Here is a 12,500-nt window from a genome sequence, read left to right as displayed (position 1 = left end):
CCTTTCCATAATGTCGTCAGAAACTTAGAATAATAATCTGAGCCTCTCAGCAGCAACAACAGAACTTGAAGGTTAATACAAGCTGCACAATTGCCCCATTAACTTACACTGTAGTTTGTTTCTCTAGCTTGATCTCACTTAATACTGGACCAATGTCAAAGATTGTTCTTCCCATCAGTAGGGTTGGGTATCGTTTTTTTTTTTTTGATTCCGGTGCTAAATCGATACTTTTAAAACGGTGCCGGTGCCTAAACGGTGCCTGAACGGTGCCTGAACGGTGCCTGAACGGTGCCTGAACCGGTACTTTTCAATAAAGTAAAAAAAAAAATAAGAAAAAAAAAATAAGGGTAGTAAACAACAGTCAGTGACTTGTTTATTGCTAAGGTCATGGTCAAAATTAAAGACTTAATAATAATGTAATAACTATAACAATAACAATAATTTCACCAGTAAATTGCTGTTGAACCCCAGATGGGAAAAGGGTATTTTACAATTACTGTGAATGCACCACGAGGCAACCTGTTTTAAGTGAATGCACCGTCTGTGTTGTTTAATTCCGACAACGGCAGCTGCAAGTGAACGCACCGTCTGTGTTGTTTAATTCCGACCATATAAACATAGTACTACTAGTACTACTAGTACTACTACTGTATATCTATGAATTGCGACAGCGGCAGCTGCTGCTGCGCTGCAGAGCAGACTGTTACATCCCGCTGTTGAAGTCCTCCACAGTGAAATCCAGTCACACTTTACACTGTTTAACGTTAGCTGTCAGCATTTTACCGGTGTTTAATCCAGCTGCTAGCTAAAGGTAGGCTAACGTTACATGCTGTCAGGTGTAGTGTAAAGTCAAGCACCGAAATGAGGCAGCGAAACTTTCATTCTTATTCGGTCTCGTTACTACCATTTACGTCGGCACCGGTTCCCTATTGGCACCGAGTTTCGGTACCCAACCCTACCCATCAGTCACTTAGACACAGAAACATTTAGACAGCGTCTGCAACAAGCAGAGCAGCAGTTGTGGCTTAGTTTGTTAAAGCACCTGTCTTGTAACCAGGAGGTCCTGGGTTCAAATCCCAGCAGCGCCTTGGCCAGGAGAGAAGTCTGAATCCTCGTGGAGACGTTTGTAGTTTCTTTGTGTCTTTTGTCATGTTTGTGATTCCAACAGAGCATCCCAAAAGCTGTCCTCCGCTCTGCATCACGTCTACTTCTGGCAAAGTATCGGCTTGTTGAAAGCTCTGTTCAAGACAACAAGGATCTAACTCAACCTGTTCTTCATGTAGGGAACAGTAAGAGCAAGGCGCTGCTGGGATTTGAACCCAGGATCTCCTGTTTACTAGACAGGCGCTTTAACCAACTAAGCCACAGCACCTCCACGAAATGAATCATTTCTCAGGGAGTTGCTGCAGCTCATCGGGGGTCAGAAGGGAATGAAGAGGCGCTGTGGCTTAAAGTGATGGTTCGGAGTAATTCACCCTAGGGTCCTTTGCACCATGACCTCGAGCCAAACACCCCCCCAGAAGCTTTTTTCACCTGGGTCTAACACTGGGAGAGTTAGCGTAGAGTAGCGTTATCAGCTGAATAGCCTAGCGCAGGGGCTAATGGACCCACGTTTGTTTCTTGTTAAGTTACCCACAAAAAATGCCGAAATGATACTAAACGTCTACAAAATTAACAGTATAAAATTTTCTAATGGATTGGAAAGTTTGTAAGTACACCAGAAGTTTATGAATACTTGTTCGCTGGCTTCTGCTTTCTGCTGCTGCTGTTACCTGCAGGTTAGGGGACGATCGTCTACAATTACTACACCGAAAGAGATACAACAAAAATATTTATTAACTTAATGATTAAATAAGGTAATGTCTCCAAACTTACCTCAATTATTACTTGTCTCCTGCTAGTTATACTACAGCACTTACTTAAAAAAAAAAGTTAAATTAATAAATATTTTTGTTGCATCTCTTTTCGGTGTTGTAATTTGTAGACGGTCCCTAAGCACTCGTCTTACAGCAGCAACAACAACAGCAGAGAGCAGAAGCCAGCAGGCAAGTTTTATTTACATAACCTTCTGGTGTACTTACAAACTTTCCAATCCATCGTTTTATGAGTGCATAACCTATATGTACTACTTGTAGACGTTTGGTATCATTTCGGGCATTATTAGTGGGGTAACTTACAAGATACAAACGTGGGTCCATTAGCCCCTGCACTAAGCTATTCAGCGGCTAACGCTACTCTAGCTAACTCTCCCAATGTTAGACCCAGGTGAAAAAAGCTTCTGGGGGGGTGTTTGGCTCGAGGTCATGGTGCAAAGGACCCTAGGGTGAATTACTCCGAAACATCACTTTAAGGCACCGACAATAATAATATATATAATCGTCTGTCTGACAGTCTGGCGAGGTCGGTGACTCGAGTCTGTTCGGTGTGTCCCGTGCCGTCGTCCGTCTGAGGGGGCCGTCGGCCTTCATCAAACGACCCATCTGATTGGTGGAGAGCTAACCAGGAAAAACGGGGAGTGGGATGAGCGTGACTAGAGTCTCTCAAAATCTGAGGAAAATCTTTTAAACTGACCTTTGTTGATCTGAAATGAAGACAGATTCAGCAACTGCACACACACAGAGACACACACAAACACACACACACACACACACAGAGATACACACACAAACACACACACACACACACACACACACAGAGACACACACACACACACACAGACACACACAGAGATACACACAGAGACACATGGCCTATTTCTCTCTTCAAATGTTTTCAGAAACACGTTTCGGCATCCTTTACCTTTTCCATAATGTCGTCAGACACTTAGAATAATAATCTGAGCCTGTCAGCGGCAACAAACAGAACTTGAAGGTTAATACAAGCTGCACAATTGCCCCATTAACTTACACTGTAGCTTGTTTCTCCGCTGTGGACTGCAGCGATCTCCCTTAATACTGAACCAATGTCAGTCACTTAGACACAAAAACATAGAGGAACATAGGTACAAGTTACCCTTTAAACGGGCAGAAAAATTTCACAGCAAACGATTTCAAGTGTTTGAAGCGCTCAGTTTATTCAGCTTGCAACACAGATATTCATCAAATACTTAAAAACCTTTTAAACAAATGTTTGAAGCAGCTGAAGCTCCAACAACCAGGAGAGTTTTAAAGTTACTTCAGCTTCTTTCCATCCTTCGAAATGTGACATTAATACAGTTTCACTTTCAACTCATCGACACAAAAAAAACCAACCAGTTCAAACCTGCCTCGTTCCACATGCTGGGACAAACCGTGACACACGTTCACCCTCTGAAAAAAATACCCAAACTGTATAAAATATTCAAAGTATAAACTGTACACCGGCACGCGGTCAGACAGACGAATCACAGAGCGTTTTCTAAGGCACAAAACGCTGCAAAGAGTCTGAATTTGTAATGTTTCCCCCGCTGGAACTTGTGTCAAAAGTCATTTTTAACTTCAGCCAAAAGACACAGAGTTCCTAAACCAAACAGTCCTTCTGCTCTTAATCATGTAATCAGTGTATGTGAGTGTGGGTACGCGATCTGTGCTGCCTCCTAGCCGATATGCGCATAAATACGTGCATGCGCATAAATACGCAGTGTTGGGTAAAGTTCACTTTCTACATGAACTAGTTCAAAGTTCAGTTCACAAATTTTAAAATGAACTAAGTTCAGTTCATAGTTCATACTTCAACATTTTGAACTAAGTTCACAGTTCCAAAAATGAACTTAGTTCAGAGTTTTTTCTCCATATGTTGCTTCAGTTCAGCGTGCCGTTCCAGGTCTGCTGTGGATGGGACCGAAGTGCGGATTTTCTTTTTGAAAGCCGGTGGGCAAAGTTTGCCCAGAAATGTCAGATTTTTCCTCGTCATAAAACTGGTTTAAATGATCGTACGAAGCCTCCACGCCGCTTTCTGTTCTGATGACCCATGCGGCGGTGAGACGCTGCTGGTGTTACCAGATTGGGTGTTTTTTCCGCTACATATGAAGGCCTGTTTACAGTGTGTTTTAGCCAGGTTTTGGCCTGTGGATGCCTGTCTGTAAATAATACCGGGAAAAAGCTATCGGCGAATGCAGCAACTGATGCCGATACACGTAAAAACGCAAATATGGGCCCCATATATCGGCCGGCCGATAAAATCGGTCTATCACTAGTCTGAGTCACTTTCTGTCACTGCAAGGCTTCAGTTTCCTCCACACTCCCCTCTGCGAGCGCTGTGAAATGAATGAAATGAATGAAATTCCCGCGGTGCAAAGGTGCGCAAACGAGGAACAGATCGTGCAGTGACGTAAACAGGATTATCATCTGCGTAAGCGCGAACATCTTGCGTATGTGCATGGTGCATGTCAGGCAGGCAGCACAGATCGCGTACCGACAGCGAGGCTCCGTTCACACTGTTAAAAACACCACGGAGAAGTGGTCAGGATGTTTTCATTTATCCTGTTTGCTGTAAACGAAGAATAACTACCGAAAAAGTCCTCCAAACCGTACGACGAGACCTTGTGTTTGATCGTCTAATTCGACCCACAGGAGCGTTTCATAAGTTAGCGCCCACTAGTTGTTTTTTGGTGTTTTTTTTTTAAGCTTTAGACGCTTTTACCTATGCTATTTTTTGACGATTTTCTGGCACTTTTTTTCTATGCTTTAGATGCTTTTTTGATGCTGTTTGATGACCTTTTTTCATCACTTTTTGAATGTATTCTTCGATGCTTTATATTCTTTTTTTCTAATGTTTTTGATGCTGTTTTGGTGGCTTTCTTGGTGTGTTCTTTTTACACTTTTATGCAGGTTTTTGAAGTTGCTTTATTCGACGTGCACGCAAAGTTAAGGAGAAAACACAAGACTGTCACCCAGGAAACAGGTGTTCATATCCTGGAAGAAGTTAAGGAGAAAACTCAAAACTGTCACCCAGGAAACAGGTGTTCATGTCCTGGAAGAAGTTAAGAAAAAACACAAGACTATCACCCAGGAAACAGGTGTTCATGTCCTGAAGAAGTTAAGGAGTAAAACACAAGACTTTCACCCAGGAAACAGGTGTTCATGTCCTGAAGAAGTTAAGGAGAAAACACAAGACTTTCACCCAGGAAACAGGAGTTCATGTCCTGAAGAAGTTAAGGAGAAAACACAAGACTTTCACCCAGGAAACAGGTGTTCATGTCCTGAAGAAGTTAAGGAGAAAACACAAGACTTTCACCCAGGAAACAGGTGTTCATGTCCTGGAAGAAGTTAAGGAGAAAACACAAGACTTTCACCCAGGAAACAGGTGTTCATGTCCTGAAGAAGTTAAGGAGAAAACACAAGACTTTCACCCAGGAAACAGGTGTTCATGTCCTGAAGAAGTTAAGGAGAAAACACAAGACTTTCACCCAGGAAACAGGTGTTTATATCCTGGAAGAAGTTAAGGAGAAAACACAAGACTTTCACCCAGGAAACAGGAGTTCATGTCCTGGGAGCATTTTAATCCGAACCCAATGGTGTAGTCTAACGTATTGTAGTGGGTATACTGTCCTGTATATGTATGGGCCTATACTGTATATATGGGCCAGAATGGGCCTTTTGGAGGGAGCATATGATAGTTGGGGGGTCTGGGTGTCCTCCCCCAGGAAAGTTTTGAGCATCAACGACTTCATTTCCTGTATTCTGACACACTTTTATGCACCAATTTACGGTGGAAATACCTTTATTTAGCCTATATGTGAAGGAGAAAAACACAGATGACTATTCAAAATATACCAAAAATATAATGCAAAGTACCGTACAGGCCAAAAGTTTGGACACACTTTCTCATTCAATGCATTTTAAAGTAGCCACCCTTTGCTTTTTTTATTAATAAGGGAAAAACTTCCACTAATGAACCCTGACAAAGCACACCTGTGAAGGTAAAACCATTTCAGGTGACTACCTCATGAAGCTCATTGAGAGAACACCAAGGGTTTGCAGAGTTATCAAAAAAAGCAAAGGGTGGCTACTTTGAAGAATCTAAAATATAAGACATGTTTTCAGTTATTTCACACTTTTTTGTTAAGTACATAATTCCATATGTGTTCATTCATAGTTTTGATGCCTTCAGTGAGAATCTACAATGTAAATAGTCATGAAAATAAAGAAACACATTGAATGAGAAGGTGTGTCCAAACTTTTGGCCTGTACTGTATGTTGTTACGTGTCATTGGGCATTTTTAAGTGGGTATATGGAAATCCTGGAGCTTTCATAGTGGGTATACTACGTATACCTGCGTATCACATAGACTACACCGCTGTCCGAACCACATTGGTTGAGACCAAAACGGCGAAAACAGAGAGGATATATCTGGGAAGGCACACATCTTTACGGAGCCTCCGATTCCCCAGAAATCATTTTATTGGATCGCGTGTGTGCACGCGATCCAATAAAAGAAGATATAAAAGAAACAGACGTTAAAAGAAGCAGTGTGAACGGAGCCGTGAAGTGGCCCTAACCAGTCCCTCCAGAAAAACACGATTATGTGATCGCATAATTCAACGCATAATCAGCCAAAGTCTGCATATTCATGCGGAGGGAGCCGCATTTTTTCAAATATGCCGCAATTTCGCCACATAAATTGCCGATTTCCACGGAAAATATGCGGTGCTTGCATGATTTCATAATCCCCGCATTTTCCTTGCAAAAAAGTCCCATAATATACAGTACAGGCCAAAAGTTTGGACACAACTTCTCATTCAATGTGTTTCCTTTATTTTCATGACTATTTACATTGTAGATTCTCACTGAAGGCATCAAAACTATGAATGAACACATATGGAATTATGTACTTAACAAAAAAAGTGTGAAATAACTGAAAACATGTCTTATATTTTAGATTCTTCAAAGTAGCCACCCTTTGCTTTTTTTGATAACTCTGCAAACCCTTGGTGTTCTCTCAATGAGCTTCATGAGGTAGTCACCTGAAATGGTTTTACCTTCACAGGTGTGCCTTGTCAGGGTTCATTAGTGGAAGTTTTTCCCTTATTAATAAAAAAGCAAAGGGTGGCTACTTTGATGAATCTAAAATATAAGACATGTTTTCAGTTATTTCACACTTTTTTGTTAAGTACATAATTCCATATGTGTTCATTCATAGTTTTGATGCCTTCAGTGAGAATCTACAATGTAAATAGTCATGAAAATAAAAAGGAAACACATTGAATGAGAAGGTGTGTCCAAACTTTTGGCCTGTAATATATCTTAGCAGAAAGTTGCAAAAATGTTGCGTTTACTTCACACAAGAGCAGCCATTTAGCCCCTGTTGCCATGGGAACGTTATGAAGTGACGTAATTACACGAAGTGAACATCATCGAAAAGCAGGTTGTTGGAGGTTGAATTTGACATGTCCTCTGAGTCTCTTAAGTTGGTATCCAATCAGAAAGCTATCTTAATATCTGATGTCTAAGTGCTCCTGATGTCTATATTATTAATTATGTTTGAAAGTCTGTCTCTTTTGTATCTTTTATTCCCTCTATTTAGACTATTACTTTTATTTTTACTTTAATATTATATTATTTGTATATATTTTTGTATCTTATTTGTTTACTTATTGCAATGACTGAATATCTGTAAACTATTTTTGGAAATTAAGTTTAAAAAAAGCAGGGTGTTTGGGGGAATCACTTTTTCTTCTCTTTTTCATCAGTTTTTGCAAGTTCCCGCAATTTCATCGCATAAAATTGCATATTGCATATTCCATCGCATTTTTTTAAGAAAACGTGCTGCATAATCAAGGATTTTTGCCCCGCAACAATCACAAAAACTCTGTGTTTTTCTGGAAGGACTGGCTAATAAACATTCAAGCTCTCAGACACCAAAACAGTAACGCAGTTATTGACGGATAAAAATCATCCGTCAACGCTCAAAACATCCACACAACAAAGGAAACGACTAGTAATGTGTTGAGCGCTGAACGCAGCAGTAAAGATATATTAGCTTTCGGATAAATATCACACGCTCGGAGCCGCTTTCAGGTTATGTGTTGCATCGTAACGTGACATCAGAGAGGGGTAAGTAGCTACACCAGGGATGCTGGTTCATCTGCAGCGATATGTAGGAACAGGCTGATCTCTGGGTGTCTGTTCAGTCTGTGGTTTCTGTTCAAGGTACAAGGAACGGTTGGTTGAGGAACCAACCGTTAATAAAACTACTTTGTGTGTGTGTGTGTGATTTGTCCTTGTGTGTGTGTGTGTGTGATTTGTCCTTGTGTGTGTGTGTGTGTCTTTGTCCGTGTGTGTGTGGACAACGGAGAACATCGTGACTTTGTTTCTCGTTCTGTTCGAAGCAGAATCATCAGGCAGCGTCGTTTCAATCAATCATTCATATTCATATTCATATCAATGCACAGAAAAAGGAAAACCAAAGTGTATTCTGCAATACGTTTTTGCGTTTCACACACATCTTGTAAATGTCGTCGTCGTCTGTCGGCCCCCCGGTGACGTTGGTCTACACGTTGATGGCGTGAGCGTGCTTCTTGCACAGAGGCTTGTCCTTCTTGGAGTAGAAAGGCTGGCCCTCCAGGTTCACGTTGCAAACCTGCACACAGCGACAAATATTAATATTACAAACTGGTGCAAATACATAACCTGACTCCTCCAGATGGATCGCTTCCCATCTGCTCGGCATATCCATCTGGGAACTTTCCGTTGGAGAACTTTTGGGAAGGGGGTGAAAATCCTGGTTAGCCGATTGGATAAACCATCTGTCTATCTACCACCTATAGTTGGTGATAGACGGGGCCAAATCAACCAATCAGATCAACGAAGCGTATGGAAATACAACCACGAGCCAGGCTACCCCTGCTGCAGGCAGGCAGAGCATAGCTCGTTAGCTCAGCGAGCTAGCAGCATGTCGGTAAAGGAGATTTGCCGTTTGTGTAACGAGAATTTAGGAATAAAAGGCACCATTTCAGGTTCCTGGTCCATATTCCAAAAGAAGGATCCAAGAGGAAAAAGCATTAACGAGTAGGGTTGGGTACCGAAACCCTATGAATGAGTGGCTAACAGAATTAGGGCTACCGCTGGTTGAAAATCCTGGTTAGCTGATTGGATAAACCATCTGTCTATCACCACCTAAACCTGCCTCAAAACCAACGCTGATTGGTCGGTCGTTTGGCGAACGGCTCCAAATTTTCTCTATCTCAAGATGCCAGACTGATCTGTGAGTGGAAAACTGGAGCTCGCCAGATCAGGACTCTCTCACCAGGCTAGCAAATACCAGGGGTGCATGATATACAGTACAGGCCAAAAGTTGGGCCACACCTTCTCATTCAGTGCGTTTTCTTTTTTTATTTTTATGATTATTGTAGATTCTCACTTTAGGCATCAAAGTGAATGAGATCGAATGATATGAATTACGAGTGGGATTTGAAAAAGGTGTATACGTCTTATATTTTAGATTCCTCAAAGTAGCCACCCTTTGCTTTTTTTATTAATAAGGGAAAAACTTCCACTAATGAACCCTGACAAAGCACACCTGTGAAGGTAAAACCATTTCAGGTGACTACCTCATGAAGCTCATTGAGAGAACACCAAGGGTTTGCAGAGTTATCAGAAAAAGCAAAGGGTGGCTACTTTGAAGAATCTAAAATATAAGACATGTTTTCAGTTATTTCACACTTTTTGTTAAGTACATAATTCCATATGTGTTCATTCATAGTTTTGATGCCTTCAGTGAGAATCTACAATGTAAATAGTCATGAAAATAAAAAGGAAACGCATTGAATGAGAAAGTGTGTCCAAACTTTTGGCCTGTACTGTACATGTGTGAACCGAAGTCATTTCCAGTGTGAGCTTGTGGTCTGTTTGTGGTTCTTACCGCACAGACGAAGCAGGTGTCGTGCCAGGTGTGACCCAGAGCCTCGATGAACTTATCTCCAGCTTCCACCGGGAAGTCACAGCCATGACACTTGGTGCTGAAGAGGGAGATGTAATCTGACGGAGGGACAGAGACGGATAGAAAGACCCGAGCACGACCAGGATTATTACAGCAGACACTCTGAAAACTGACTCAAACTAGCAAACACACTGTCGGTACCCGATCCGTGCTGCCTGCACGATCTGTTCTGCGCATGCGCAAAATGTTCACGCATGCGCAGATGATAATACTGTTTCACCGGGAAGCTAACGTTAGTTTAGCTAACAAGGCAAGGCAAGGCAAGGCAGCTTTATTTGTATAGCTCATTTCAGCAACAGGGCAATTCAAAGTGCTTTACATAAAACATTAAAAAGCAGTTAGAAGACAATTAAAAACAATTTAAAAACATTAATAAACAAATTAAAAACATTAAAAGACAAGAATAAAATTCGGCTAATTCGGCTAACCGCTAGCTGACAGCTAGATTCAGTCTAAAATAACGTTAAGTCAAACTCAATGGGAGAAGCAGCTACAGCTACATTAAGACTTTACAGTAATAACAATAAAGACCAGTGTTGAGTGATTGTATTTTAAATGAGCACAAGTAAAGTAGAGCTGACGTAACAGCTGTTATGTACGTTAACGTTTATTTTCAAGTTTTATTTTGAGGGTCTTTTAAAGTTATAACATGCTGTCTCAGCTAGCGGTTAGCCGAATTAGCTGTTAGCTAAACTAACGTTAGCTTGGCTGTCGATCGGAAGCGTGGAAACAGATCGTGCGGTGTCGTAAATCCTCGTACAACAACGGATCGTGCAGACGGCACGGATCGGGTACCGACACACACTCTGAAAACTGACTGGTCTAATTGAGGTTACCTTTCTCGCAGTACGGCTCTCCGTCCTCCATGTGGAAGAGGCTGTTTCCGAACGCTTTGCCGCACGCCGCGCACACGAAGCATGTGGTGTGCCACGTCTGCCGCAGAGCGTGCATCACTTCCTGTAAAAAAAAAAACCCGTGACAAACAGCATGTCAGACCATTGACATATATATATATATATATATATATATATATATATATATATATATATATATATATATATATATATATATATATATATATATAATGGACCAATAGACACCGTTGCTCTGGATGGAGACCAGTGAAGGATATTAGAAGCACTTTTCTGGTGATCTCTTGCTTTACTGCGCAGCCTCCAACTGAGAGAGACGACCTAAATGTGACGTGAGCAACCTGTCTGAAAGTGTGAAGTCTTCTGGTAGCTGTGCCGAGAGAAATCTCAATCATTCCCAATCTTACAGAGACGGAGAGCGTAGGTATATGTAAGGAGATAACATAGGCACAGGCTAATTACTGATCACTAACATGCTAGTTAACATTAGTCATTAAACCTAAACAGCTAATGGAAGTCCAAACTGCCTGTGAGCTTCTCCTGTACTATACGGTAATTCCTCTACTGTGTGACAGTAAGTCTCGTGGTTATGACCCAATCGTTAGCCTATTGTTATAAAAGCGTCTGCTACGGAGCCATAACGTGAGCTACAAGGTAATGGAGCCTTTTATACATTGTCGTGTTTCTTTAGAAATAAACAACGGACAAATAGAGTCTTTAAACGCTTCAGATGTAAAGTTATTCTCTGTCATAGTGGCGCCAAAATGAATGGGAGTCAATGGGATGCTAACGGGAGGTGATCTCTTTGTAGGGTCAAAATGGCGCCATAGGAGGTTCCAGTTCTGAAGCGAAGCTTACCCCCCCCTTGTGTCAGACAGGCGGCATTTTCTCCTTCAATTATGTCAAATTGTACTTGCACCTTAAGAGTAAATTTAAACAGTAATTCCAGTGTGTCATCACGTACTACAAATCCTATATTCTTTCCGTTATTGCTGACGTTGTAGCCGAGTGCTGAGCTGCGATACGTTATCTGTGGGAGGACCTTTCAGAACACACTGCAACTTAAACGATCTGGAGCAATGTCAGGTTTCTGTGCCTTGTATTTAATTAGCTAAAGTTTGCTAAATCAGTCGCTGCCAGTGCAGTGAGAATAACCTGTCGGATAACAAGTGTAGAAAATTCTGACAATCTTCAGACTTAAATGAGTTGGATTTAAGGGTAGTTCCACCAAAAGGCTATTTTGCAGAGGCACCGTTGCTCTGTCCTAGATGATTGTGATTGGTTTAAAGGTCCCATGGCATGAAAATGTCACTTTATGAGTTTTTTTTTTAACATTAATATGAGTTCCCCCAGCCTGCCTATGGCCCCCCCAGTGGCTAGAAATGGTGATAGGTGTAAACCGAGCCCTGGGTATCCTGCTCTGCCTTTGAGGAAATGAAAGCTCAGATGGACCAATCAGGAATCTTCTCCTTATGAGGTCATAAGGAGCAAGGTTACCTCCCCTTTCTCTGCTTTGCCTGCCCAGAGATTTTGGCCCCCCCATGAGAGAGAGACATCATGGCTTTCAAACGACCAAAGTGGCAGTTGGTCAAGATACAGTATTAGGGGACCACTAAGGTCTATATAAAAGAGACTTCAGATACAGTATTAGGGGACCACTAAGGTCTATATAAAAGAGACTTCAGATACAGTATTAGGGGACCACTAAG

General features: G+C 41.6%; 1 protein-coding gene and 1 non-coding gene across 7 annotated transcripts in view; both read right to left on the bottom strand.

Annotated features, from left to right (window-relative positions):
- Nucleotides 1-1,298: 1,298 nt before the first annotated feature.
- Nucleotides 1,299-1,372, bottom strand: trnat-agu. The gene has a single exon. It is a non-coding gene; the product is annotated as a tRNA-Thr (tRNA).
- A 6,875-nt stretch (nucleotides 1,373-8,247) lies between these two features.
- LOC120547899 (PDZ and LIM domain protein 7-like) overlaps nucleotides 8,248-12,500 on the bottom strand; it is a 105,728-nt gene continuing 101,475 nt past the window's right edge. For all 6 annotated transcript variants that reach the window (XM_039783716.1, XM_039783717.1, XM_039783719.1 and 3 more), the window contains 3 exons: nucleotides 10,756-10,876; nucleotides 9,842-9,957; nucleotides 8,248-8,560 (listed from right to left, as the gene is read on the bottom strand). In XM_039783716.1, coding sequence (XP_039639650.1) covers nucleotides 8,471-8,560; nucleotides 9,842-9,957; nucleotides 10,756-10,876 — 327 coding nt within the window. In that variant the 3' untranslated portion in view covers nucleotides 8,248-8,470. The remainder of the gene's footprint in view (nucleotides 8,561-9,841; nucleotides 9,958-10,755; nucleotides 10,877-12,500) is intronic.

The sequence above is a fragment of the Perca fluviatilis genome, chromosome 19 (genome assembly GCF_010015445.1).
Source record: "Perca fluviatilis chromosome 19, GENO_Pfluv_1.0, whole genome shotgun sequence".
Taxonomy (NCBI): domain Eukaryota; kingdom Metazoa; phylum Chordata; class Actinopteri; order Perciformes; family Percidae; genus Perca; species Perca fluviatilis.
This window is presented reverse-complemented; position numbering and strand designations above follow the sequence as displayed.